The sequence below is a fragment of the Salmo trutta genome, chromosome 9, assembly GCF_901001165.1.
Source record: "Salmo trutta chromosome 9, fSalTru1.1, whole genome shotgun sequence".
Classification (NCBI taxonomy): Eukaryota; Metazoa; Chordata; class Actinopteri; order Salmoniformes; family Salmonidae; genus Salmo; species Salmo trutta.
In genome coordinates, this window is record NC_042965.1 from 6,530,632 (window position 1) to 6,557,153 (window position 26,522).

The window sequence follows — 26,522 nt, forward strand, 5'->3', positions numbered from 1 at the left end:
TATTGGCACCACTGGGTCTCTGACCACCCGGGTCATGTGCATGTGGTCTCTGGAGGCAAGTGTTCACGGTCGTCCCTGTGAGAGAGGGAGACTGAATTAACAACCTGGCGCTTTGCACGCACACACACACAGCTATTCCATGCCTATTCTTCTCCACTCTCATAGCCAGCCCCGCCAACCAAGCACTATATTTAGCTCCGCCACAATCTATTTTTAGACCACTACCGGTTTTTGAGGCATTTATTGGGGAAAAGAATGACAAAAATAGAGAGGGTGGGGGAAGGGAGGAGGAGTGGGGCCTCCCAGTTTGGACATCTGAAACGTACACATTTTAACGTGGTACTGCTTGAACTCCGCAGCTGTTTATAATCGCAGGAAAGTGCGAGGAAAACACAGAGACAGGAGAGGGGGAAAAAAGAAAGAAAAAACATACGCAAATGCTCTTGGGACAGGGTGTTTAGGGAGGGCTGACTGGAAGAGTACAAAGAAATGCCTCAGTTGGTGGAATTCATGACGCGAAACCCTGGGAAGATGTTTCACAAGCATGTAATATGTGGCAGATAAGGATGAAATGGCATCCCAGTCTTTGTTTTGACCTATCCCTATGCCGTTAGCTTGCCAATGTCAGAAGGTTAATTGACTTAGGCAGTCTAAGCAGCTTCCGCCCTTTAATCCTCAACTCAGGTTGAAAAACAAGCAGCGTGGCTGATCTATCCACAGCCTCTTGCTGACACACCCTGTCTGTCTGTCTGTCTGTCTGTCTGTCTGTCTGTCTGTCTGTCTGTCTGTCTGTCTGTCTGTCTGTCTGTCTGTCTGTCTGTCTGTCTGTCTGTCTGTCTGTCTGTCTGTCTGTCTGTCTGTCACAGCACCTCAAACACAAGCCCAACATCAACCTGGACAACTGTAAGACAGCATATCATAACTTCCTTATTTCTCCTGGACGTTGATATGTGTAGAAATGGGGGAGGTAAATTAGTGCAGGCATTTAAACTGGAGGAGTTTACAGCAACTGGAGGAGTTGACAGCAGGGCTCTTTGTTAGGCAGAAGAAGCAGTCATTGAGCAGAATCCACAGAGAAAACTCCTTAAGGCTAATGTTCTCTCTGCTGTTTAGAATCCAAATAAGTACATAGAATAGCACACATGCTTGAAAATATTTTCACAAGAAATAAGGCAAGAGCACACTGGCACTTTGAAAGGGATATCACATGCTCGGAGTCTGTTGACGTGCAAGAACACGATGGAGAAAAAATGCTTTAATTAAGTCGTAAGGAAAAGTTTGGAGGCAAATTAGACTGAACGCAGATAATTAGTCTCCCTGGTATTTATAAATGTGGGAAAAAAATCACGTTTCTTTGCCAAATGAAATGTTGTGCGAGGCATATAATAAATGTGTGTGGATGTTGGTACATTTCTCTTTTTCTCTCTCACGCTCATGCCCTCCCGCCTCCATTCTCTCCTGCTCTCTTCTCTCCTCCCTCCCTCCGATGGACTGACGCTGGGCTGCAGTCACACCTGTGCTTCTCCTCACACGTCTCGGCACACGGGCGAAACATACGCCAGCGAAACATCGTGAGTGAGCTTTACTGAATCTCATTAGCCAAGCAGGTAGTCATTAACAGAATGACCTTTGGAAATAATTACCAGCCTGCCTCCCTCCCTCCTCTCACCATCCCTCTGCTCCCCTTCCCCCTCTCATTCAGAAGTTCCCGCTAGGTGAGGAGAGAGAGAGTGAGAGAGAGATAGGGGAGAGGGAGGGAGGGTGGTCAGGCAGGCCCCCGCAGCTGCTCTTTAAGATTAAAGGGTGAAGTGAACTCTCAGATTAGGTTAATCTGAGGTGGAATGGGATTGGCCACTTGCCCTCCTCCTCTCCCTCCTCTCCTGGCTGGGGGCTGTGACACGTGCCTATGTGGTGCCCCATGTGAGTGAGGCCGTGGCCACTGCTTCGGAGTGTGGGGCACTAAACTAGGCTGAGGTTATGACCATCATCATGGCCACACCTCCTACCATCCCCTATCAAGCCAACCCCCACCCTCCCTTCTAGGCTGGTACTCAATCTATACCCTCCAGTGCCATCTGAAACGTGCGCTCTTTGTTTCACAGAGGAAAGCCAAACACGTTGTGGAATGGGGATTTGGCACTGGCTGCACAGAGAGTGTGTCGTTGGACTGGGGCTGTTCGATTGCACTGAGCGCAAGCCACATTTGGCTTGGCTCTGTTACACACTAGAAGTAAAAGGTCTTTCATGTGCACTGGCAATTAAGAATCCCCATATCCATGTCATAAATCTCCAATGAGAACTCAGAGAAGACTCTTGGTGAGGAGGTATAAAAAGGAAAGGATAGATCCATTCTCCTGTCATTTCCCAATACGGCTTCCCATTTCTCCACTAATGCTGCTCACATGTCCAGGAAACCGCCCTGGCAGCTGGAGAGTATAGGAAATCTATCTGTGTGTTGGAGCTTTTCATCTGGAGCCAGTGGCAAACTGCACTATAGACCTGCCAAGAGGAGACTCAGAGGGCCGTTCGGACAACAACAAAACCAGATAGCCTAGCTGTGTGTACACTACACATGTGTTTTTAAACATTGATTAAATTAATGAATTCAATAAATTAAATATTAATGTCTTTAACTTTAATTATGTGGGCCTTCCCAGCTTTTGTCTAGCATCTGATGCTGTCATGTAGGACTATTTAAATGAGAATCTAAAGAGTTTAAGAATACTAGAGTCCACCTAAATCCTTCAATGGAGGCAACTAGAAAATACTCAGAAACAGATGGGCCTATCATGTTCCAATTGAACATCCATTTTCCATTGGATTGGATCATTAATCTCTTGTTACCCTGGCTGCTGTGCTCCAATCACAGTAATTGGCAAGGAGCTGGTTTCCTTTGGTTAGACTTTGGTGGCCATCTTGATTCAATTTTCCTCAATGCTTGTTCATGATATTACAGTTTGGAAGAGTTTTTCTCTCCCTCCAATTGATGGTGTCAAAAAGGTTAAAAACACAGAATGTTGCTGAGAACAACATTGGTATCTTGGTCTTTTTGGTTGTACATATATTTGTGGTAGTGTCATCCTCAGCTGAGACAGTTTTCCCTAAGTGAGTCATCTAGCCATTCACAACCCCCTTCTCTATCTCCCTCTTCTCTTTCTTTCCCTTTTCCCTTCCTCCCTCTTCTCTCTCCCTCTTCTGTCCATTTCAATCTTCTCCCTCGTGGATTAGCATCAGGCACAAGCACAGATAGGGCTCTACTTGTGTGGAGCACATGTCCCTTTGCCCTTCCAGTCTCAAAAGTGCCCTTTTCGGTGGTGGTATAATTTCCCCCCAATTTTGGGGGGGGTTGTAAATAATCTCTGCCTTTGTGGGATCAAGAGATCAAGAAGAGATCAAGTGAGTCAGCCTTTACCTTGATCTTCAGTAAGGCACTTATACATCATAGACATCAAATGACTTAAATTAAAGTTAGGAATGTGTACCTGGGAATGTATCATTCTCTGCAACCTGACTTCAGGCAAGTAAACTCCCTCTGCTGGAATCAGAGTTTTCAGAAGCAATTTGATCAAATAGGTGGCCCGCTGAGGAAAATTGGTTATTAAAAGCACCACAGATGTCCATCTTATCTGTTATGGGACCAGAGGCTGTCATAACCTGCTGGGGTAATGAGGGGTTGGAGTTTTGTTTTAGAGGTTTGACTATCTTCCAGAAGTCATCTGGATTCCCACCATTCTCAGATACACAGTTCAAGAAGTATGCCAATTTTGCTTTTCTAACCAGGCATAGACATCTATTTCTCAAGCACCTGAAGGACTACCAGTCAGATGTAGAATCTGTCAGCCTTAGCCCAAGCTAAATTTCTCTCTGAAGATTATCTGATAGTTCTTTCGTGAACCAGGGATTAGCTCTATCCCTTACCCTTAGTTTTTTTAACAGAGCATGCTTATCTGCAATAGAGTTGAGCAAAAAAGTTAAACAATTTAGGGCCTGATCCAAGTCAGTGATATCTGACACAACCCCCTTTCACACAATCCCAGATCAGACAAGAATTGTATCTCATTGAAATTCCGATACTTTCTCTTTGTAATAATGTGAGGGTGAGATTTAGGTTGTTTTGCATCTCTTATGCAGGCAATGGGACAATTAGCAAAAATTCCATTGGCTGTATACTTACAGTACAAGGAGTGTTTGTCAAAATATATCTAATATTGTAGAATTTTCAGGGTGTTCAAAGTTGGGCTGGGTAGGTTCAGTTATCAACTGAGCAAGATTTAGCTCAATGCAGATATCTTTCAGCCTATCAGAAGCTGGCATCAACCAATCCAGATTAAGATCACCCAAAAGTAATAGTTCATATTTAGCATAGTTAGATAGCAAGTCAGACAATTGACTAAGGGCACATGTTGAGGCAGAGGGAGGGCGATAAATTCTCACTAGCATAAGTTGGGCATTATTGTATTTTATTATATATATATTTTTTTTTTTATAGAGGGTAGATGAGCTTTAATATTGCAGATAGATTGTGGCTTCTATCAATTTAATTGTCTGTATCATTTCCAATACTCCATATCATTTTTTAAATTAAATATATATATTATTTTAAATATATAGTTTTAAAATATATTTTCCTTCTTTATTATTTTCCACTAACCCTACCACCCCTCCCCTAACTGGAGTTGGGCATTATTACCAAGGCCCACATTTAGGACTAGATAAAGAAATTGCTTAGGGACAGAGGTAGTGAGAGATACAGACACATTTACGTTGTCTTTTTTAAATATGGAAACACCTACACCTCTGCCAACTCTGTAAAAAAATCAATATAGCCAGCCAGAGACAGATCAGTATCCGGCACAGACGTATTATTATTTAGCTAAGTTTCAGATATTACCAGAATGTCCACATTGGTTTGAGAGGCCAGAGTTAGAAGAATATGTAAGAGAATATAACACATTAGATCTGGTAAAAGATTATACAATGAAAGAAACGTGTTTTCTATGTATTTGTTTTGTTCCATTATCTTTGAAATGCAAGAGAAAGACCATTATATCACGTAGGAGTCTAGGCGCAATTTAGATTTTTGCCATCTAGATGTGTGAAGGTTCGTGTCTTTTCTGTAGGGAAGCTAATTATCCATCATTTATGACATTTTTGGGAGTGTGTAAACTTACATTTTTTATTACCATATAATTTTTGTATGTTCTCTCTAGTTATGTACTTGAAAATGTATCAATTGACCAATTCGGCACATTTGGGGAGACTTAATACATTTTGAACTGTAATGCAATGGTTCATTGGATCAGTCAAAAACTTTGCACATACACTGCTGCCATCTAGTGGCCAAAATCTAAATCGCACCTAGACTCCTAAGTGATGGGGTGGGGTTGGCAGACACACACAGTAAACTATGCTATATTTTATCTATGGGACCCTCAGGATGCCAAATCAGAGCAAGATTACTGAATGTAAGTACATTATTTACCTTCAGAGGTGAATGTATCAAACCAGTTGCCGTGATAAAAGTTGTTTTGTTGTTGTGCACTCTCCTCAAATAATAGCATGGCATAGCTACTGTAAATTCGACAGTGCAGTTAGATTAACAATAATTATCGTTTTCTGCCCATATAAGACATGTCTATGTCCTGGGAAATGTTCTTGTTACTTACAACGTCATGCTAATCACATTAGCCAAAGTTAGCTCAACTGTCCTGAGGGGGGGGGGGGGACCGATCCCATAGAGGTGAAATCCCACATGGACTTCAACAACTGAGATGTTTCTCAGCATAGAGCTGCCGATGATAATGGTTGGTGAAATGGCAGACGAGGTCCAGCATTTTACATTTTTTATAGTAATGGTAGGCTACAGTTGTAGGATGGTAATTTGAGCCTGTTTGCTACAGCAGGAAAAATATCCTGCTACAAAAGGAAATGTTAATTATTATATGGATTATAATTCATGGACATTTTCGTAGGGGTTGATACATTTTTCATAAGGGAAAATCAAGTCTGAAATTTCTAAGTGGAAATTACAAACTTTAGAAGCTTCTTTAAACCTCAAAATACACTACATTTTCTCCTGCAACAGGGTGATCAAATGAATATCTTACATATGTACAGTATTTCTTACAATCTTTTATTTTGACTGGAATTGTGTTGGTCATTGTTAATAAGTCCAGCATTTATTCCAGTTCAAAGTAGTTTTTCAAAATACTTTACTGAACAGATTGTGCTGCTTTCCCCTCTTCTTGTAATAATTGTTCAATGAGTCTGCGACCGTGGTTGTGGGAATTTTGTTTTGGGGGGGTGGTGCCCTTTTTTTTGTTTAAGCACATGCACCCCAAAAGGTCTGTGCACGGCTCTGATTAGCTTGATAGCAGCTACTGAACAAAGAGTAAAGTTACGGCCAGATGAATGAAGAATAGAGAGTAGAAAAAAAACAGAGTGAGAGATAAGGCCCTGGAGTCCCTTTTAAACATACTGTAGCTGGAGAGGCTGTGCAACCCTCTCAGCGCCACTCTCCCAACAACGTTAATTATCAACCAAAGACATGATAATTACATAGAGCTTTATTGCTAATGTAGCAGGCCTGTCTGCCAGCCGCCCACACGCTGCACTGTGCTCCTCTACCACTGCCTCTCCTCCCACTACACCTCCAGGCACAGCAGCCCATCGCAAAACACTGAGATGCTCTGTTTGTGTGTGTGTTATTGGGTTTATATCTGAGGAGTTGCAGATCTATAGTCATACACTAATATCAACTACACCACATGGTAGTCTATTGCTATCTGGTCTTTGGCCTACACCCTCCTGCTCCGACCGGCCCTCCCTGTCCTACTGTCCTCCTGTCCCCATCCGCTGCACTTCCTACCCAACAGGAAGTCTCCTTTGTTTCTCCCCCCCCTTCACACCCACCCACATCCTCCACCTGTGACGTAACTTAGCAGCAGCACACAAGGCTTGGCAGGATAGATCCACCCCCCCTCCCCACCTCCCACGTTAAACGTGCTCGCGGGTGCGCTGTGGCCAATCCCTTTAGCACGCCGCGGCTAAGGCTAAGGCCTCTTCAGATCGATTTCTCCCGCTGCGAGTCGGTCTGAGCGAGCGGAACCCATGTCCGCCCCGGGATCAGAGACGCCAGCGCCGCAGCACTCCCCCGCTAGACTCTTTAGCGTGATCCTCAGACACAGCTGTTTACGCGTTAGCCATCCTCCACTCGGCTAATAGAGAGCTTCAAAGCCCCTGCAGGTCTGGTCACGGCGCTTGTTGAAACATGTGACGGCTCTCTTCACGGTCTCTGTAGGAGAGACTAATACACCGACTACAGTTGCTGAAGGGCTTATATGCAGAGACTGGATATGTAGGCTATGATATGGATAAGAACGTCTGCTAAATGAGCAAATGTAAAATAAATAACACGGAGAGAAGGCTTGTTATCTTTCTGCGTGTAGTTGGACATGATTTACATGCCGCTGCATGGAAGGGGAATTAGGGTACTTCATAAAGACACAAGGAGGCTTTGGGGATACTACATACAGTACATTATATGTAAATACTATATAATAGATGGGCCGTATATGTGTTCTTAAAATACATTCCACTACTTTGAAATGTATAATTTTCCAGTAATTAATACATATCAATGCATATGCCCAATGCATTTAACCAACATAATCGAATGCATCTTGTACAGTTGCATTTGCAAAGTGAGAGTAGGTTTGAAATAGTAAGCAGAGCACATCTTAAGGCTACCAACATGATATATAGTACATGCCCCCTTAAATGCATTCTATGCTAATGAATACGGTCTGGTGTGTCTATGTTTTCATCATTAATGTGGATAATGCTTTGAGTGCACTATCTTTTGATAGAAGCTACTCTAAGTAGCATATATTCCTTTTTTAGTTGACCACTTGAAATGGTAAGGATATGGCCTGTATGCAAAATCAACAACAACAATGGAGCATGCATTCATTATTCTGTGTAATCTTAAATACTTTTGAGCGGTCAGTAAACTTCACGAAGAAATAACCCTCTTCTTCTCTTTTATGTCTCCCTAAAACATAGTGATCCTATACTTCTGTGTCAAGGGTCCCTCTCATATGCTATCTTTGTGTGTCTGTGTGTGCAGCCAGGTATGTGTGTTTGTGTGTTCAGGTGCCTGTGTAGGTTTAAGAGGGAACCTTTGTGTAATCATAAGTCACTGTGTGTGTGTGTGTGTGTGTGTGTGTGTGTGTGTGTGTGTGTGTGTGTGTGTGTGTATGCGTGTGTGCATATGTGTTTGTATGTGGGCCACCAGGGTCAGGCAGATCAGCATGGTGACCGTTGTGTAAGCAGGGTCACGTTGGTCACGTTGGAGCATGTTGGCTTGTCCCTGTGGCCTGGTGCGCGGCTCACCTGACACAACCATTTAATGTCCTACCAGGCTTACATCACCCATGTCCACGCCACGGCGACCTAGGATAACATGTCCCCTGGAGCGCGAGTCACAACAATGCCAAGGGGACACTAACTATGGGCTAAATCTCACAGGGGCTGTAGGGCCTTACCGATGCAAGGGGCCTCACCGATGTCCGATGCCAGGGGCTATAGGGGCCTTACCGATTCCAGGGGCTATAGGGGCCTATCTCTATAAGAAAGAGCCCAAGGGATAGTTGTCTGTACACTTTGGATGGATGCCTTAAGCTTTTGTAGTCTAGATATGAATGTGTGTGTGTGTGTGTGTGTGTGTGTGTGTGTGTGTGTGTGTGTGTGTGTGTGTGTGTGTGTGTGTGTGTGTGTGTGTGTGTGTGTGTGTGTGTGTGTGTGTGTGTGTGTGTGTGTGTGTGTGTGTGTGTGTGTGTGTGTGTGTATGAGTGTGTGAGAACATGTGTGGTGTGTACGGTGTCCGGGGACTCACCTCCACGATATCAGAGTTGGTCCTGCTCTCGTGGGGCTCGTTGTACTCCGTGTACTTGAGCAGCACCTTGTCCATGTCGGTGCTGGCATACTGGAACAGCTTGTTGGTACTATTGAAGATGATGAGGGCGATCTCACAGTCACACAGCACGCTCAGCTCATACGCCTTCTTCATCAGGCCAAACTTCCTCTTCGTAAATGTCACCTAGGGAGAGAAAGAGAGAGGGAGAATGAAGAGAGGAGGAGAGAGAGAGTGAGAGAGGTTACAGGGTGAACGTCTGAGGGTTAATTTAGGGGGAGGCAGGTTTTCAGCACTGGAATGTGTGTTGTGTTTTCCTTGTTGGGGGTTGGAATGGGGGGATTTCAGTTCTTGTACAGTACACCTGACCGGACCAGACCCCACTGTGTCAACACCAAACTGGATTTTCCCTTAAATTTTATTATTAACACATTTCATAAATACATCTAATTATTTTATATTATAGAATAAAACACCATCCTTGACCTCTTTGTTTTCCTTCATAATGTGTGAAGAAAGAGAAATCTGGCGCAATCAGAGCTTTTCCACTCATAAATCATCTAACTGAAGCTGCATGAGAGAATTTCTCAACAGTCAAGGCTGTTCTCCACTGCGACCTCCCACTGAGAGGTTACTGTAACAGTCCATCTACTCTGGCAAGAAAAAAAAAGAAGCTGAATAGAATTTTAAGGAACCGAGAGTGATCTGTCTTAAAGAGATAATGAGCCAGATCAGTTTATCATCTGTGGGCGACATCAAAGCATACTGCACTTTATTATAGAACATCTGAGTCTTTATATCGACCCTTCATATGATTGGAGCGTATCAACCACTCGCTCACAAACACACACACGCACACTAACTTCATTGTGCGCTTGCGAGAGTACAGCTAAGACTTCTAACAGTCTTAGAGATACAACTTTGTATTGGTAAAAATAGCCCAGGGGTTTGCTCGCTGAGTTTTGTTTTATATAGCGCCTGAAGCACCAGGTAGATATAAATGTTGCTCCACAGAAACCATGCAGGCAGTCTTCACATATAGGAACCTTTGTGTGTGTGTATGTGTGTGCGTGTGCGTGCGTGCATGTTTGAGGCCCAGTACCTCAGCACATCATCTTGAAACACACACACACACATAAAAGGTATCTTTAGGTTTCCAAATAGAACCATGCAAGTTGTTTAATTCATGTGTCTGTTACCTGGCCCTCCGTGATGGGATAACACTGTTCAAATCAAATGAAATTGTATTAGTCATACACCGAATACAAAGGGTGAAGACTTTACCATGAAATGCTTAATTACGAGCCCTTTCCAAACAATGCCGAGTTAAAAGGTAAGAAAAGGGGGGAAAACATGAATGATTCATGGTGCCCTAGCCTGGTAGGGTCCCTAAATGTTTAGAAAATTCTTTGTTTATCATTTAAAAAAATGTTAGACAAAAAAATCTGGGATGAAAATTTAAACGTATAACCATAATTAGATCAGGCATCTTTCTGCTTGATAGCTTGCCAGCTACAGGTAGCTGCCTACAGTGGACTCACTCGGCTCAGTCAGAGCAATAATTATTAACATGATGATGATGATGATGAGCTACCAGCTATGGCTAGCTAATTAGCTATTATTTAGATATTATTATAACTGTATTCCCCAATATTTGTGTGACATTTGTTAGCTAGCTAGACTAAAATTAAAACCTAAAATGTAGCCTACCTACCCATACTGTAGATGCTACTACTACTACTGCTGCTGTAGACAAAAATCCCAATGTGTGTCTACTACATGAAGTTGAAACAGCGGACCTTGGAGGTGAGGCAGTTGTTTTGGAGCAGCAGCAGCATATTAACTAGACCATTTTTAAATTGTAAAGTTAGGCACATGATGACTTAGACACAGTTAAATACGTATTCTATTTCATATGTAGACTATTCAAAAGTTTTTTCTTTCAGTAGTAGATTTTTAGTATGGTAACCTTTTGTAGGAGCGAACATTAAACCTAAAATTCCCTTTGTTTACTCACTTTCTAGTGCCAAGAGAGCCCCAGGTAGGCAGAATCTCAGCAGAAAGCTGTCAGACAGACTCTGATGCAGAGGAGAGCAGGGAGGAGGAAGAGGAGTTAAAGAGTAGCAGCAGTGCCAGTGAAGGAGTGACAGAAGAGATTGAACAAGCAAGCAATAAAAGAAAGGAAGAGTATGGACATTTTCGAAGTGAGGAAGATGAGGTTTTAGATGATGCAGCACTGTGGCCAGAGAAGGCAATCTTCCTGCTCACATTCTGGGTAAAAGCTTTGCAGTGTATTGAGAATAGAAGCCTATTTCTTCAGTCAGGAAATATTTCACTGGACACTGAAGAAGCTCACATTAAGGCACTACAGGAAGAAACACAGGCTCTGCGTAATCAATGGGACGCTCTTCTGGCAGAAGCCTCCATGGTGGCAAATTAAATGGGTGTAACTACTCAGTTTCACAATGAACAGAGGAGCCGCCAGAAAAAAAGAAAACGTTTCCCTGATGAGACTGAAGATGACATAGCAGATGAACAGAAGTCAGACACCAGATTTCACAACACAGTGTTTTATGTGGCTCTGGATAGTATAATCAGTCATTTGGACTTGCGGTTCCACACGATTGCAACTATACGCGAGGAGTTTTCACCAATATTTACATTTAGGAAAATGACTGAAAACCAAATTAGTTTATCTTGCCACATATTGAGAAGCAAGTCCTCCAAAGATCTCACAGATGGATTTGAAAATGAAGTGCGACATATAAAGACGATATATGGTGCCACTTTTCAGATGGTATTTTTTCCTGTAGAGCTCCTAAATGCCATCCACGAGATGCAGCTACAGAGCATTTTTGGAGAGGTGTGCATTGCACTTCGAATCTTCTGTACAATGCCTGCAACAGTTGCTGGAGGGGAACGTGCCTTCAGTAAGCTGAAGCTTATAAAGAACTATCTAAGATCTACAATGTGCCAAGACAGGTTCAACAGCCTTGCTATCCAGTTAGCTAGAAAACCAGTTAGCTAGTAAATTAAACTTTAAAGACATTATAAATTGGTTTGCTCACAAGAAGGCTCGACGCTGGGCTCTTGGTGCAGTGAAACCTCTGAGTTTTGTTAACAGGGAATAAACACAAGGACAAATGTCTTAACCTGTTCTACCCAAGCCTGCCCGGGGATGGGCAAAATACTGATTCAGAGTATTTTCTGCTATGGTTTATCTCCTGTTGAACTTACTCAGAAAGGCCCACATAATGTCTTGACACTACAGTTGCAGTTTCACAGAAGCTTGTTCTCTGTAGGTACCACTTTTATGCCTGCAGTACACATAGTTCAGGATTTTTTTTAAATTTAGGGTATGTTATTTAGGCATATATTTATTAATTATGCATAGGGCAGAAGAGGATTAGCCTTGTTTATAAGAATTGGTAATAGATTCTTAATCTGAAACGTGGATCATTGGTAATTTCTTCATTAAAACTGACTACAATACCATATAGTAAAAAATAAGTCACCAATTGTGTAGTTATTTATAATAAAGCATCATAAATCTCTCATGACACAGACAGCTTTTGTTAACATTAGGAACCAAAAATGTTTGCAATACTGTTAATATAGGCAAAGGATGACGGTGGAAACTAGAATCTGCACAATTGTAGTATAGAGCAGCAGAAGCTTATAGTTAGTACATTTAATAACACATATTGTTCAGTACGTTATTTTAATCTGAAACATTCTGATTTCTATGTTAGGGGCCCAGTAGTTTTTTTTCATGTAGATATGGGTAAAAGTGACTAAGCAACCAGGATATATAATAAACAGAGTAGCAGCAGCGTATGTGAAGAGTGTGAAAGAGTGTGAAAGTGTGTCTATGTGTGAGTTGTGTTTGTGTTTTGTGTGTGTGTGAGCGTATGTAGTGTGTGTGTGTATATGTGTGTTGGAGTAGAGTATGTGTGAGTGTGTGGGTAGAGTCCAGTGAGTGTGCATAGAACCAGTGCAGGATAGTTAGTGCAAATAAAAAGGGGATTAATGCAAATAGTCAAGGTAGCCATTTGATTAACTCTTCAGCAGTCGTATAGCATGGGGGTAGAAGCTTTAAGAGACTTTTGGTCACAGACTTGGCTCTCCGGTACCCCTTGCCGTGCGGTAGCAGAGAGAACAGTCTATGACTTGGGTGGCTGGAGTCATTGACAATTTTTAGGGCCTCACGACCCATACCAGCGTAGTAGGTGAAACCTACTAGGTGTCTGCTTCATAAACATTATCCTGTGCTTTTACATAGGTTCTCTGCATGGAGGAGGAATCTGATTGGTTCACAACCCTGTGATAACCAGATAATTACCTGGGGTCTAATAGGACAATAAGAAACATTAAAGTGTCGTCTTTTCTGGCACCTCTCCAGATCACCAAGACTATGGATACTCAATTAAATCTCTATCTCTCCTTTATCTTTGACTGGAGCAAGAAGCTGATGAGAGAGAAAGAGAGAAAGAGAGAAAGAGAGAAAGAGAGAAAGAGAGAAAGAGAGAAAGAGAGAGAGAGAGAGAGAGAGAGAGAGAGAGAGAGAGAGAGAGAGAGAGAGAGAGAGAGAGAGAGAGAGAGAGAGCTCCAGAACAGTGCCCAGCTGGTTGCTAATGATCGAGGCATGTTGATTAACTGAAGCGTTTGTCTCTTCTGTTCTCTACTGACACCTTACACGAGCCACAAACACAAGAGCTAAACCTCCCCAATAACAAACCAATTACACACGTCCTGAATACAAATTACTAGGAACAGATTAGGAGCACTGCCAACTGTTTCGGTCTACTAGTTTGAAAGTTCTGGAGTCAAAAACTTCAGATATGGATGGACCAGATCAATGTACCAGTGAAGGAATAAATGAACGTATCAATACAGATCTTTCCTACAGTGTCCTTCAGTGTATCATTGAGGTCTTCAGCAGCTGAGAATCTCTCAGGACTGAAAGAGGAGAAGAAGACGGATAGATATCAATAGAGTTTTGCCTTTCCTTTCCTGAAATGAAATCTGACAGGATGCACCACGGAAATCGAATATCAAACAACATCCTCTTCTCTATGATGATATGAGCAGCGCCGTTCTGTATAGGCCAACCTCAGATGAACTACAGACCCTGTCCCAGCCTTCCCTCTGAGTTGGGGAATGATGTCACCACACCACAATGAGCTCCATATCGAATGGCCACCAAGGCTCAAGACAACAGAGGTTGAAAGAAGAGACAGGACACGCTTTCACCTCCCCTACAATGACGTATGAAAAAGGCTCTAGACTTCAGTACAACTCAAATGATTCACCACAGAATGGCTCCGCTGGGCTTTAAATACCATGGTGACATTTACAGTCATACCAAAATGCTAAAAAAAACAAACCCCCGTTCAGACGCAAGGACCAAAGGCAGGTAGCGACTGGATGATTAACTGTCATAACAAGCCCACTGGAATCTATAATGCAGTGGGACAGAAATACAAACACCAAGGCTTAACTAGGCCTGCTGCTGCTGGCTACTTGCTACATGACAAACTCAACAAGACACCACTAGAAGGTCATGGGAGGCTAGTTTGGAACACGTCCTAAGTGGTGTCTTCCTCAGGTGGCAGGAAGTTGAAGGAACTTACAGGAAGTTGAAGTTCTGGTGCCAGAGGCTTTAGGGAAAGGTACATTCTACCGGAAGAACAGTTGCTGAGCGAACATGCAGGCCCAGAGGTGGCATCACCCACTCACTTTAAACTGACAACTTTTGTTTTTTAAAGTGGTTGGCAGCACACATGGCACAGTGGAGGTCTATGTCTCCAGCTCATATTATATCCTAGAAACAAAAAAAATCTGATCAAATGACAAGTAACACCTACATAAAAATAACAACCCAACGCCATTCCATAATCTTAACACCTACACCTAAAAAATCACACACACACACACACATATAAACAGTACACGCTGACACCCTTTCAAAGTCACATGCACCACAACCTCACACCTCACAAGGAACAATGTTTTTTTTTTCTTCACATGGAAATAGAAAATACAAGCAATGCATCTGATCAATCATATGTGCATTTGAACACATCTACTACAACATGGAGAAGGTAGGCCTAGTTAGTTCTCTGAGTGGTGGTGCATTTCACTGGCTGGCCTGGCGAAACACTGCCCTGTGAATCGCTGACCTCACATAATGCCCACATGTGAACGCAATTAACCATCTGACACGACCCATGTGCTGGTGATGTAACCGCAGGCACTTCCTGCCGCTATGGGATCTTGAACCAATGTTCTGGTCCCCATTGCCTTGAATGGAGTGTCCAATGGAGGACTAGCAATATCTCCTATCCTATTGTCAGCAATATCAACATGCTAATAACAGAACATTGTTGTAGAACCTTTGCTGCTATCAGGGCTGGAGGTTTGGTGGGGAGAACATTGTAAACCAAACAAATTGTGAATGAGTGTGTTTTCACAGCAGAATTCTCAGGGGCCCCAGAGTTAGAAACCTATTGTTGCACAGAATGGTTCATGGTCAGGCACAGTGAGACTATACAGTGTGCAATAAAACCCCCAAAGGCCTCACGATTTGGCATTGTCTGCTAGAGCACTTCAACGGGTCAGAGGCTGAACATCCTGCCTCCTCACATACTATACACCCTCCTTCACTGTCCCCTCATGACGGACAGCATCAACAAAGAGGACAAACATGTTTACCACAAGGAGGTCCATTTACCTACATGTACAAATTACCTCAACTAACCTGTACCCCCGCACATCGACTCGGTACCGGTACCCCCTGTATATAGCCTCGTTATTGTTATTTTATTGTGTTATTTTCATAAATTTTTTACTTTAATTTATTTGGTAAATATTTTCTTAACTCTTCTGCACTGTTGGTTAAGGGTTGTAAGTAAGCATTTCACTGTAAGGTCTACACTTGTTGTATTCGGCGCATGTGATAAATAAAGTTTGATTTGATTTGATTTGAGTGGCTGATTCTGCGCCGCACATGGGGGAGGATGAAGGGGGGGGGGGGGCACAGGAAGCACATTTGTATGCATTTCCTCTCATAACAGGAAGAGCCCGGTGGCTTCCCCTTCACAATGGCTTCGCTTCTGCTTCCCACCTCCTGCCTGCACTTCCCTGGGGGGGAGGAGGAGAAAGACAGGGACCGAGAGCAGGCATTTAACAAAGCAAACACACAACATTTTGTTAAGACTCATGCACAGATACAGACACATGCAGGCCAGCACTCATTACCATGGCCCTCCTAAGGCTGTTACGGTGACCGTATTACTGCCACACACCAGTCATGACAGCAGTACAATTTCACGTGACCATTGAGTCACAGTAATCTCCTCTTATGCACTCAGGACATGTTTTGGAAGTACCCTAACAACCATTAGGTCACTAACGGCCTGGTAGTCAGGGCTCTATTGTCCCTCTAACCACTCTGACGTCAATGCAAATACAATTGAAAATCACATCAAACACATCATCAAAACAGTACGCCTATCATACTTTTAAAACTCACCTCGCTGTGACGATCAATTTGAAGAAAGAAGTTCAAAAGCAGGTTCAAAGTCTAACACATTCAAACACCCATATGCATATTTGAACTTATACATATGCATAGGCTTATGAGTCCAAGTTCGAAAAAAATACCTGAATTAAAATTACGATTGCAATACAATACAATACATAGTCTACCTTACAATTCTGCTTACAATTCTGTTGAATTTGTATATGATTTTGAATAACCAAGTAATAGGGATTTTTTTATATTTTCATCATTAATAGGCTGAAACATTACCTTTAGCTATACAGAATATCTCACCGCCATAAGTTTCCATCTCCTCCTCTCTTTGTTCTTTATTCCTTTCTCAAGTGTGCAGAAGGGCTGTCAACAGTTTAGTGAAATATGTTTCGTTGTAAAAACTACCGATGTTTCCGAACCGATTTCCCTTGGTTTCTCAAATGAAGCACTGGGTAGCTGCAGGAACAGGGTTGGAGAGCCCCTGGCATACAGAGTTCGGGCGGAATATCACCTGTCGCGTAGCGAGAGCATGCTCCGCAAACAGTGGTTGATGGGTGGAGTAAAATAAGTGTTCTTATATTTATATCTCAGCTGCTCTTACACATAACATAGCCACTTCATATGCACACTTGCTCCGGAATGAGAAAAATAATCTTTCTATTTTATTCAGCTAAGTTAAATTATATCCTTCTGACTATAAAATCATATAATATAAAATAATGTAATGGGACTTATAAGCATATCTGGTCTGCTAAAAGAACAAACCTACAGACTATGGCATGGAGCATAGCCAGATAACATACAGTAGGCAAACTCATATTCTGTTCTTCTGACATACATTTTCTTCATATCATAATGTTTCTTTAGACCTGACTAAAATAGATAATGGATTTATTGTGTTGGTGTTATTACATTTATGCTTTGACTTTTTAATCGTATATGTTCCAAAGGCGCACAACAGCGGCTTGAATGCAGCTAGTATGCGTGGAAGCCTGGAGATGCTACATTTCATGACCGCCACAGCCCTACGCCCTCCACACAAACACTCATTGTCAGAAGCCAAAGCAGGAAGAGATGGACTCCTCACACAAAAGGATTAAGGAGAGGAGACCAAGACCTGGGCTTGAACTCTCCTTCTGGGCCAAACAGGCTTCTGGAGATGCATGATGACAACAGGAGCTTTGTTCAAGCTCACATCTCTAATATATGCTTACTCTACTCCCCTGCACCACCCAGCACCCACCCACTCCTAATATCCTGTCCTAGACTTTCAGAGTACAGCAAAAACAAAGGTCCTGTGCAAGAGATTACATTTCAATTGAAGTTAATCAATTAAAGTCTATCAATAAGTAATGTCTGAATTTTGTTTCGACATTACAATATGAAAAAATGGCTAATGCAGAGACTGCATTGGCTTTTATTTTCCCAGAGGCACTGATTTCTGAGAAAGGCACTCCTGTCCGAGTATGGTCGTGCTCTGTATGTCCCTGCTTATTCTGTAAAACCACAAGTGGAAAGTAATATATCCACTGCCTGCTGTGGATGTTACTCTGCAAGGGCCGAGTTGGTGGCGAGATTCACCAAAATAGTTTTTCCTTTTCATTCATTTGTGAGGGTGAAAATGTCTCGTGGCACAGAGCGCAAGTTGAACGATAGAGGGGAAAGAAGGAAAAAGGGAATCACCAATAATTATATTTTTACTTTCATGCGAATCGTAGAGAAACAAAATGCATGAAAAGAGGACAAAGTGGAGAATGGCAGTACAAGAGGAGCACAAGAGGCAGATAAAAGAGATAAGAAGACAAAAGAGGGCATGAAGTGGAGGAAAGGTGAGATATTTTTACGAGCGCTCTCTGGGTTGAGCATGCTGACACAGAGGAGCCTGGCTCGCATAGGTAACGATCACTAAAAGAAGAAGGAGAAGAGAAAAGGTGGGAAACTGGGAAAGAGAGGAGGAGCGCAGGGGTGACGAAATACCCTGAGGGCCTCATTATTTTCCTGCTGTTAATTTACCTTGCAAGCTTTCTCACCACACCACTGTTGATTGGAGACACGGCACAATTGTCGTGAGTGAAAGAACCATGTCTCGTTCTGCGGTGCTGTGGTTGTCTCGATAAGAGAAAAATAAGAAAGAAGATAAAGATATATCATTGTGTTCGCTTCTCTCTGAGTCCTGACTGGGGGATGTGATTGGGGAGGGATGTGATTGCTGGGGTTCAGCGGTCTACTTCCTGTGACTAATGACCTCATCCATGTTTAACCTATGACCCCTCCAAAGGGGCTCTTCCCCTTTGCAACCCACCACCCCCACTGTCACACAAACATGTGCGCACACACGCGCACACGCACACCCACACACACACACACACACACACACACACACGCACACCCACACACACACACACACACACACACGGCTGAACTGTCAGTCTGCATTACCCTCAATTATACACAATTAGCTGGAATCCATGATGGCTGACCCTGGACATTAACGACAAGACGAGCGGTAGATGTGTTTACCTCAGTGTTTCTACTTAAATGTATGTGTGCTTGTGTGTGTTAAATACAAATGTATGTAAGTGTGTGTCTGTGTGTGTGCGCGCGCGCGCGTGTGTGTGTGTGTGTGTGTGTGTCTGCTCTCTGTCTGCGGCCCATGCGTTTATGGCACAGGGGGCTCTTTCATGTGCCCAGGGCTGGGAGAGGGTCTGAGTGGCCGGGGGGGTGGGAGCCAGGGCTCAAACACTGCTGCCCTCTGTCCAGAGCTCTGGGCAGGCATTCAACGCCAGGGAGGCCTGGCCGTGGTGCCCCTGCTCAGAGGAAGTGTTTCGGGGCCTGGGGGTGGCAGGCCAAAGTGGCCGCCCAGAGAGACGGAGGTCCCGTGCCCACGGTGATGGCGCCATGGTGGGCTGCGGAGCCCGGTGGGTGGCAGGGTGGTGCTGACAGCCCTAACAGAACGGTGCCACTCAATAAAAGGCAGGGAGAGCAGGGGAGCGGACGCTTCTAGTGAGTAGAGGTGAAAGGCTCCCATAATGTCTACATTGCGCCGCAATAGCAACGATAGTATGAAATGAGATTTCAAATGTCGACAGCCACATCGGCCTGATTGCCCACATACATGTCAGAGTGAAACTAAGATCTACCACTTCAAACTATTTTTGATCTATTCCTTCATGTGTATGGATTGATTGTGATTTAGAGAGCGTTACGTAGATTTTAAGTCATAAGAGTTTTGTTCAGGGCAGGCTGGGAGCTCGTTTGCGTGAAAATAACACAAACATGTGAAGAATGTGGAGGCTAAAGATAACACCTCTGATGTGTATTTGGCTGAAGCGCACAGAAGTTTCCTCAAAGGGGAAGTGAAAATATGCAAAGGCCAGGCAGCCATTTCGACAAAAAAAATAATAAATACATTCTGTGTGCCAAAGGTCCCTGTCTGTCTTGTGACGGTCACCTTCATATCCTTGTTGCTTGGCTCAGACATAAGAGAACTGATGTCATTTTACCAACATTGCCATGTATGGCAAAAAGCAAAAGAGCTTATTCAAAAGTTGTTTAAATGGTTTATATAAGGATTTTGTATCAATATGAATGCAAATGAATGTGTAAAAAGGCTGGTGTAAAATGACTTACATGAGACCTCAGTTATAAACTGTTATATGCTTGTTCACTTTCTTTCTCTCTCAACCCCCTCCTCTTTCTCCCTCCTTCCCTCTCTCTCTGTAAGCGAAACCCGGATATCTGTGGCATCGATTCCCCTCAGGTGTCCTTCCTGTCTCCCTCTCTCCCCTCCTCATCCTTGGGAGCCGGAGTGCCTGGTGCGACCGGTGAGCCCGGTCTGCGGTGGGACAGGGAGGGAGGGAAAGGAGACCGAGATAACAGCAGACAGGAAGTGTGCACTGGTGCAACGTGATAGCCTTCTCCACTGAAACTTCCTGACCTCCTCCACACTCCCTATCTCTCTCTCTCCTCCTTTTGACTACAACACACTGACTCCAATAACCTGTCACTGATGTCTGGGAACAACTGTACTGGTCCCCCCCACGGAAGAAAACTTTTTTTATGAAATGTATGCATTCACTACTGTATGTCGCTCTGGATAAGAGCGTCTGCTAAATGACTAAAATGTAAAATGTAGATCTCCCAGAAACTCAAGTAGGAAATAACAGAGTTTATGACAGCTCCACTCCCCTCCTTCTATTTTCACCAATCTCTCTTTTTCTCTTATTTCTTTTGTCTCACTAATGAGCACTCAGTCCACCCAGCTGCAACAGCCACTTCAGGGGAGTCCACAATGGCAGTGTGAAGAGAGCCCAATGACAGTGTTTATGTGGAGATATCATACTGTCAAAGGTTAGAGGGGTCAGTGAGCAACTCTGTTAGATGTTAGCCATACAGAATGACAAGCACAGTAGAAGGATCTAAGAGAGTCTTTCAACAACTGTGCTGGATGTAATAACCATTGAATGTTGTGACAGTAAGTTGCATGGGATAATGGTTCACAGAGTGGTGAGGACTGGGGAGGGAGAGACTGCCTGGGTGTGTGTGACCTGTGAGGGGAGGGGGTACGTTAGCAGCATATGGATCGAATTGGACTGACAGGGAGCTGACAGAGTGGCGGTGGTCACTGGTGCCACAGGAAGTGATGGATTGTGGGCCTGGAGGGCAGAGAGAGAAGTTTTTCTCCATCCATTTCCTGGGTTGTGTGGCTGATGTTCCGTCGTTTTTCTTTTCAATTAAGTGTCCATTGAAAATCTCACCTTTAAAAGTTAAATTCTGTTAACTCATAGCCAAATAATGTTGTTGACTCATCCTATACTGGTTTGTGGCCAAAGCATAAATTGGAGAAAAAAATACTTCAAAAACCGCACCTCAAACTTGTATCTCAAACAGACTGTTTAAAAAATGCTTGTTATTTCCTCATAGAGGATGATATCATCCTCCCGAGCAGGATGAGCTGGCCAATATTTCTAATGACGCCCACACCATTTTCTGGAAGGAAAACTATTTCACTCATATTGTAATGAATTATTAGTAATAATATTTCAGAGAAATCTAGAAGCACTGGACAGTTACTTTAAGACCTGGCCACAAATGAAGCAAGCTGTGTGATATTGATACTTTGCCTTTATCTACATGTTTGCCTCATCTTCTAAAATGTATTGAACATTAAATCTAGAATCTTGGGTTTTACATACATTTTTGGACTTATAAATTAAAGATATATATATTCTTAAAAAATACAACTTGTAAATGCCTCATGAGCTTAGTTCAACTCTCGTACCCCACCAGAACTCAAAATATAAGCTTGTTTTACTCCAATGGTTGGAAACAAAGTACATTTAGTCAAACACTGTATAGCCTCAAAACATGGTTAAAACTATAATTTTGATATCATGGATGGTCAGTCCTTGTATCCAAAGCTCTGTTTATGAATTTGAGAGTCGTTACATTTCTCTAGGCCCATCCCTCAGACTTCTGCCAAAACAGAGGTGGGGTGACCCTTTGTTATCACAAAGTATAGACTACCGATTGCTGTCCATGGTGCTGAAATTGCGACATGTCTATGCGGCTGCATGCCTGTTGAATCGATTATAGGCTTTCTGTGGTACCAGGGTATGTATAGCATTGCATTAGCTAACAGCTATAAAATTATTGGTAGGCCTATTTTATCGTCATTTTCTCAAGTCTTAACATTTCACGAAGCTATACACAGTGTTGCAATGCTGCCACTTTTTGCCTGCTGGCTGGTGGCAATAATGTAATTAGGTGTTCTGTAATTAAAGTTGGAAATTCAAACATTTCAGATTGTTAAATACATGTTTGATGCAACAGCATACTAATCAGCTACAATAGATTTGTTAGAATATACAACTGTCCTGTATAGACAACATGAACCTGCATGACATGAGCCATCCTCGCGTTCTCTCCCAGCTTGGATAGAAAGTTGTTGTGCGTAAAACCAGCCTAATGCCAAACAATACAGTCAGTCCACCCTTAAAACACTAGCTTACTAGGGATTGTTTCATTATGCAGTGTACTATCTATATGCCGTATTTAGCTGCTATTTAGCTGCTATTCATGAACTTTTTTATAAAAAAATGACACATCAAATAGCTTAACAATTTTTAAGAGTAGTCGGCTTGAGGATAAATTCACCCACTATTTATTGTTGAACTCAGCAGGTTTTGTCTGGCCAATACCCTGGTCTCCTTAAGTCCTCCATTTTTGTTTGTAAATGTTTTCACCACGGTCTGTATGTAGGTCCAGGTTGCGAGCCTGACTGTTTTCTCCACTGAGTATTTCCAACCCAGACAGTCTTTCCAGAGACATTGTGCATTATATTTTCATTGTGCTGCACACAATTTAAACTTTAAACTGAATGATGCATTCTAAGATATACCAGAGATAAGGGACTGTTCATATTGCAACCATACAACTCAAAAGCCGGTTCACCAGTATGAACAAAATCGGAGACTGCTTTTTTTGTTCAAGCCCTCAAGAACTGTTAATGATAATCTGTTTGCATCTGCCAATTTATTGGCTGTCCAGTATCCAGACAACCTGTCCCCAGAGCTTCCTATACATGTAATCTCTTTACGTAATGTGTTGTGGATGGCAATTAAGGAGAATGAGAGGCTCAATTAAAGATGTTGCAGAACTGCTTATTTGAAGCACCACTCCATTCTTCTCAGTTTCCCTGATGTTGCTATGGAAATCAAGCTGTTTTTACCATCCCTGTAACTATCGCTTTGCACAAAGCACTACCTAAGAAGCATTAGGCTCTTGGTCTGATATGCACTTTTGAACACCTGAGGAAGCTCCACTCATTGCACTGGTGCCATCATTGTCTTGACCACGGCATTTGTTCACCGATATCCCTTATACTTTCAATCAGTAAAAAAAAAATATTTTTCAAGACCTGAGTTACATTCCTGAAGCCAAAGAAACAAACACTTAGCTTCATAGTACACATGGAAATTAAAAGGTTTATGAATGACTTTTAGGAGGGTTACTGTCAAAATGATTTAGAGCTTGTGCCCGCCCTCCTGAAACATTTCAACTCACCACACTATTAAAAAAGGCCTTCTTCAATTGTGCAAGGGGTGACACTTCAGGCTGAGTTGTAAGTTTCACAGATCCCCATCTGCTACACTAGTGCATGTTTTCAAGATCCAGCAAGGTTACTCGCGTGGTTTGGTGATCCATGCTTATGTGATGAGAACCTTGCCTGAGACCTGAAGACGTGTTAGTTTGATGTGTCAGTTTGTGTTTGACATAGTTTAGTTTCAAGCAGGGGCGGACTGGCCATCTGGCACTTAGGGCAACTCGCGAGCGGCTGTGATCATCATAGAGGGGAGCACATCCATGCTCCAGAGAGTCTTAGCTTTCAGGAATGGGGTCATAATAGCTTATAGCCAAAGCGGTTCAAATGCTAGAGCCAAATTCATAGAAGGTAAATAAATTCAACATGGCTTCAGAAACCGCCAGAAGCTTCTGTTTACCACAGAGAGCAGTTGATTCTATCTCCTCTACTTTCCTGGCTGGCAAAGTACCAGAATGTTGTCACTGGTTTTGAATCTGAATTTAGAGAACTGAATTTGTAAACTGAATCTGAATGCATCTGAGAAGCTGAATATTTGAAACTTTGATTTACTTGAAATTATGGTATGTAAACTTGATACACAGACAATTAATGCAATATGTATGTATACCATTTGCAAATGTATCTATAAATATTGAATTTGAATTTTCAATTAAATAGACAGAATTTTAAAACTGAATGCAAATATTCATTCAATTCAGTTGAAATCATGAAATACAAGTTAAAATTGTGACTTCAATGATTCAATCTGTGCATTAAACATTCCAAAATATTACATTCCAATTCAATATCCTAATAGAAATGATAAATGATACATTTCAAATACACTTTTGGTTGGCACTGAAATTGCTCCGTAGATTATTTTCCTGCTGTGAAAAACAGATCAAATTAAGATAGTGCATCTGTACCTTGAGAGGAAAACTACAGAAGCCCCAATAACCAGCTCAGCCACAGAGGGAGCATGTCCGCCTTTCAGCGCTCTCTCAGCTCCACGCACCTCTCTCGGGCTCAGCAGTGTGTGGTAAGTAAACGCCACCTTGGACCAGCCCGTCTCTGTTTGGTTGTTTGTTTGTGTTTTCTACCACCCTTCCCCTCCCTTCCCACCCCCATGCATAGTAATATTCCACTGCCAGGACCTAAAGCGGGTGGCATGGTGTGATAGGGTATGAAAGGGTGCCACCAGTGTTTGTTGCACGTTAGCCTCAGAGTGGGCCGCTAGATTTAACAAAAACAAGACCCACTACTACCCCTATGTAAACTACTACCCCAAGGGTACCCAGAACAATCATCCTGCTATCCCACCTACACCCTTCTGCCTCCCCCCACCACCACCACCACTAAGACACCATCCTATTCAGACTCCCTGAAGACTTCAGTCAGCACACCTACCGTCCTCTCTCCCAGGCCCACAATAAGGTGTTTCCCCACCCCCTCCTATACTCCTCCTCCTATCCACCCCTCCACTCATCCATCCTCCCTTCTCCATGGGGCTTACCTGTCTGTTGCGTTCATCCATAATCCGCGTGATCTGAATCTTTTTCCTCCCCATCGTCCCGTCCTTTTCTTCTCTCCTCTCCCTAAAGAACGTTACGGTTTCTTCCCTCGCTCTTCTTCTGCCTTTCCTCAAACTGCTCTTTCTTCTTCTTTACTTGCTCCGATCAATTCAAAGATTCCAGCATCCGTATCTGCATGAGAGAAAGAGACAGATAGAGAGAGGGAGAGAAAAGGCGAGAGAGAGAGAAGGAGAGAGAGGATAAACATTAAGTGAAATGAAATATGGCAAAAAAACAGGGTGGGGGATGGGGGGGAAGGCACATCATCGCAGCCACAAGGGAGGGTGAAGAAAGACAAAGAATCCGTCAACATGTTGTGAAAGCAGCACTGTGTTTTTCACTGTTGATATCATGCAAATCAGGTTTGTTGCATTTCCGTGCCGACTATGAGGAGAGACAGTGCTGTCAGGCTCTTGCCTCGTTCACAGAGAGTTTGACAGTGTTTTGAAAGTGCCGCTAACTTAAACGCTCTAATCACCTACAGTGTAACAACACCTCCAGCCTAAGAAATACAGTTTGTTCCTCCCGAAAAACAGCAGTTTGTTGACAGAACGACAGCAAGGTATGACTAGTCTAGTCTACCTCCAATACGGTTCCAAAATGGGTACCATGGAGACTGGCTTGGATGCTGATATAAAACCTAGCCTTGCCTTGTTCAGACAAAAACACTATATATTTTACCTTTAAAATCACAGCAATAGAGCTGATTCCCTACAATGGAAATGGAACCAAATTCCATAAAGAACAGAGCTTAAACCACCTGGACACTGTGTGTGTGTGTGTGTGTGTGTGTGTGTGTGTGTGTGTGTGTGTGTGTGTGTGTGTGTGTGTGTGTGTGTGTGTGTGTGTGTGTGTGTGTGTGTGTGCATGAGTGTGTGTGTGTATTGAACCAAAGTCTGGGATATATGTGGGGGATTTTTTTAATGTATTGTCATACTTGTGTAAAAGTAAAGCTTCCTTAACAGAAAATTGCCCAAGTAAAAGTGAAAGTCACCAAGTAAAATACTACTGAAGTTCTGTCATTCTCATTGAAAAGCATCTACGCGGTAGATCTGTTCTAGGAACGCTATTTCTATGCTTCCCATTCTTAAGTTTAGTTTCTGCATCTTTTACTTTTTGGTTTTGTACACCAGCTTCAAACAGCTGAAAATACAATAGTTTGGGAATGGAAAATATATTTCACAGCGGTTTAGATGGTACAATGATTCTCTACACTATACTTGCTTGCTTTGTCACATAAAGTGAAATTAGGCGTACTATTAGAATTTTAGCAACCAGGAAATGGCAGAGTGATTTCTGCCCAGTGTATCTTTAAGCAAACCAGACGGCGTAATTATTATAATATTTTTTTTATCTATTGACAGACAGGGGTACACTCCAACCTCATTTACAAATGCAGTTTTTGTGTTTAGTGAG

General features: G+C 42.8%; 1 protein-coding gene across 8 annotated transcripts in view; it reads right to left on the reverse strand.

Annotated features, from left to right (window-relative positions):
- Positions 1–26,522, reverse strand: part of mef2cb (myocyte enhancer factor 2cb) — a 96,945-nt gene that overhangs the window by 34,032 nt on the left and 36,391 nt on the right. For all 8 annotated transcript variants that reach the window (XM_029762182.1, XM_029762188.1, XM_029762186.1 and 5 more), the window contains exons 2-3: positions 25,049–25,238; positions 8,897–9,100 (exon numbers count right to left, since the gene is read on the reverse strand). In XM_029762182.1, coding sequence (XP_029618042.1) covers positions 8,897–9,100; positions 25,049–25,102 — 258 coding nt within the window. In that variant the 5' untranslated portion in view covers positions 25,103–25,238. The remainder of the gene's footprint in view (positions 1–8,896; positions 9,101–25,048; positions 25,239–26,522) is intronic.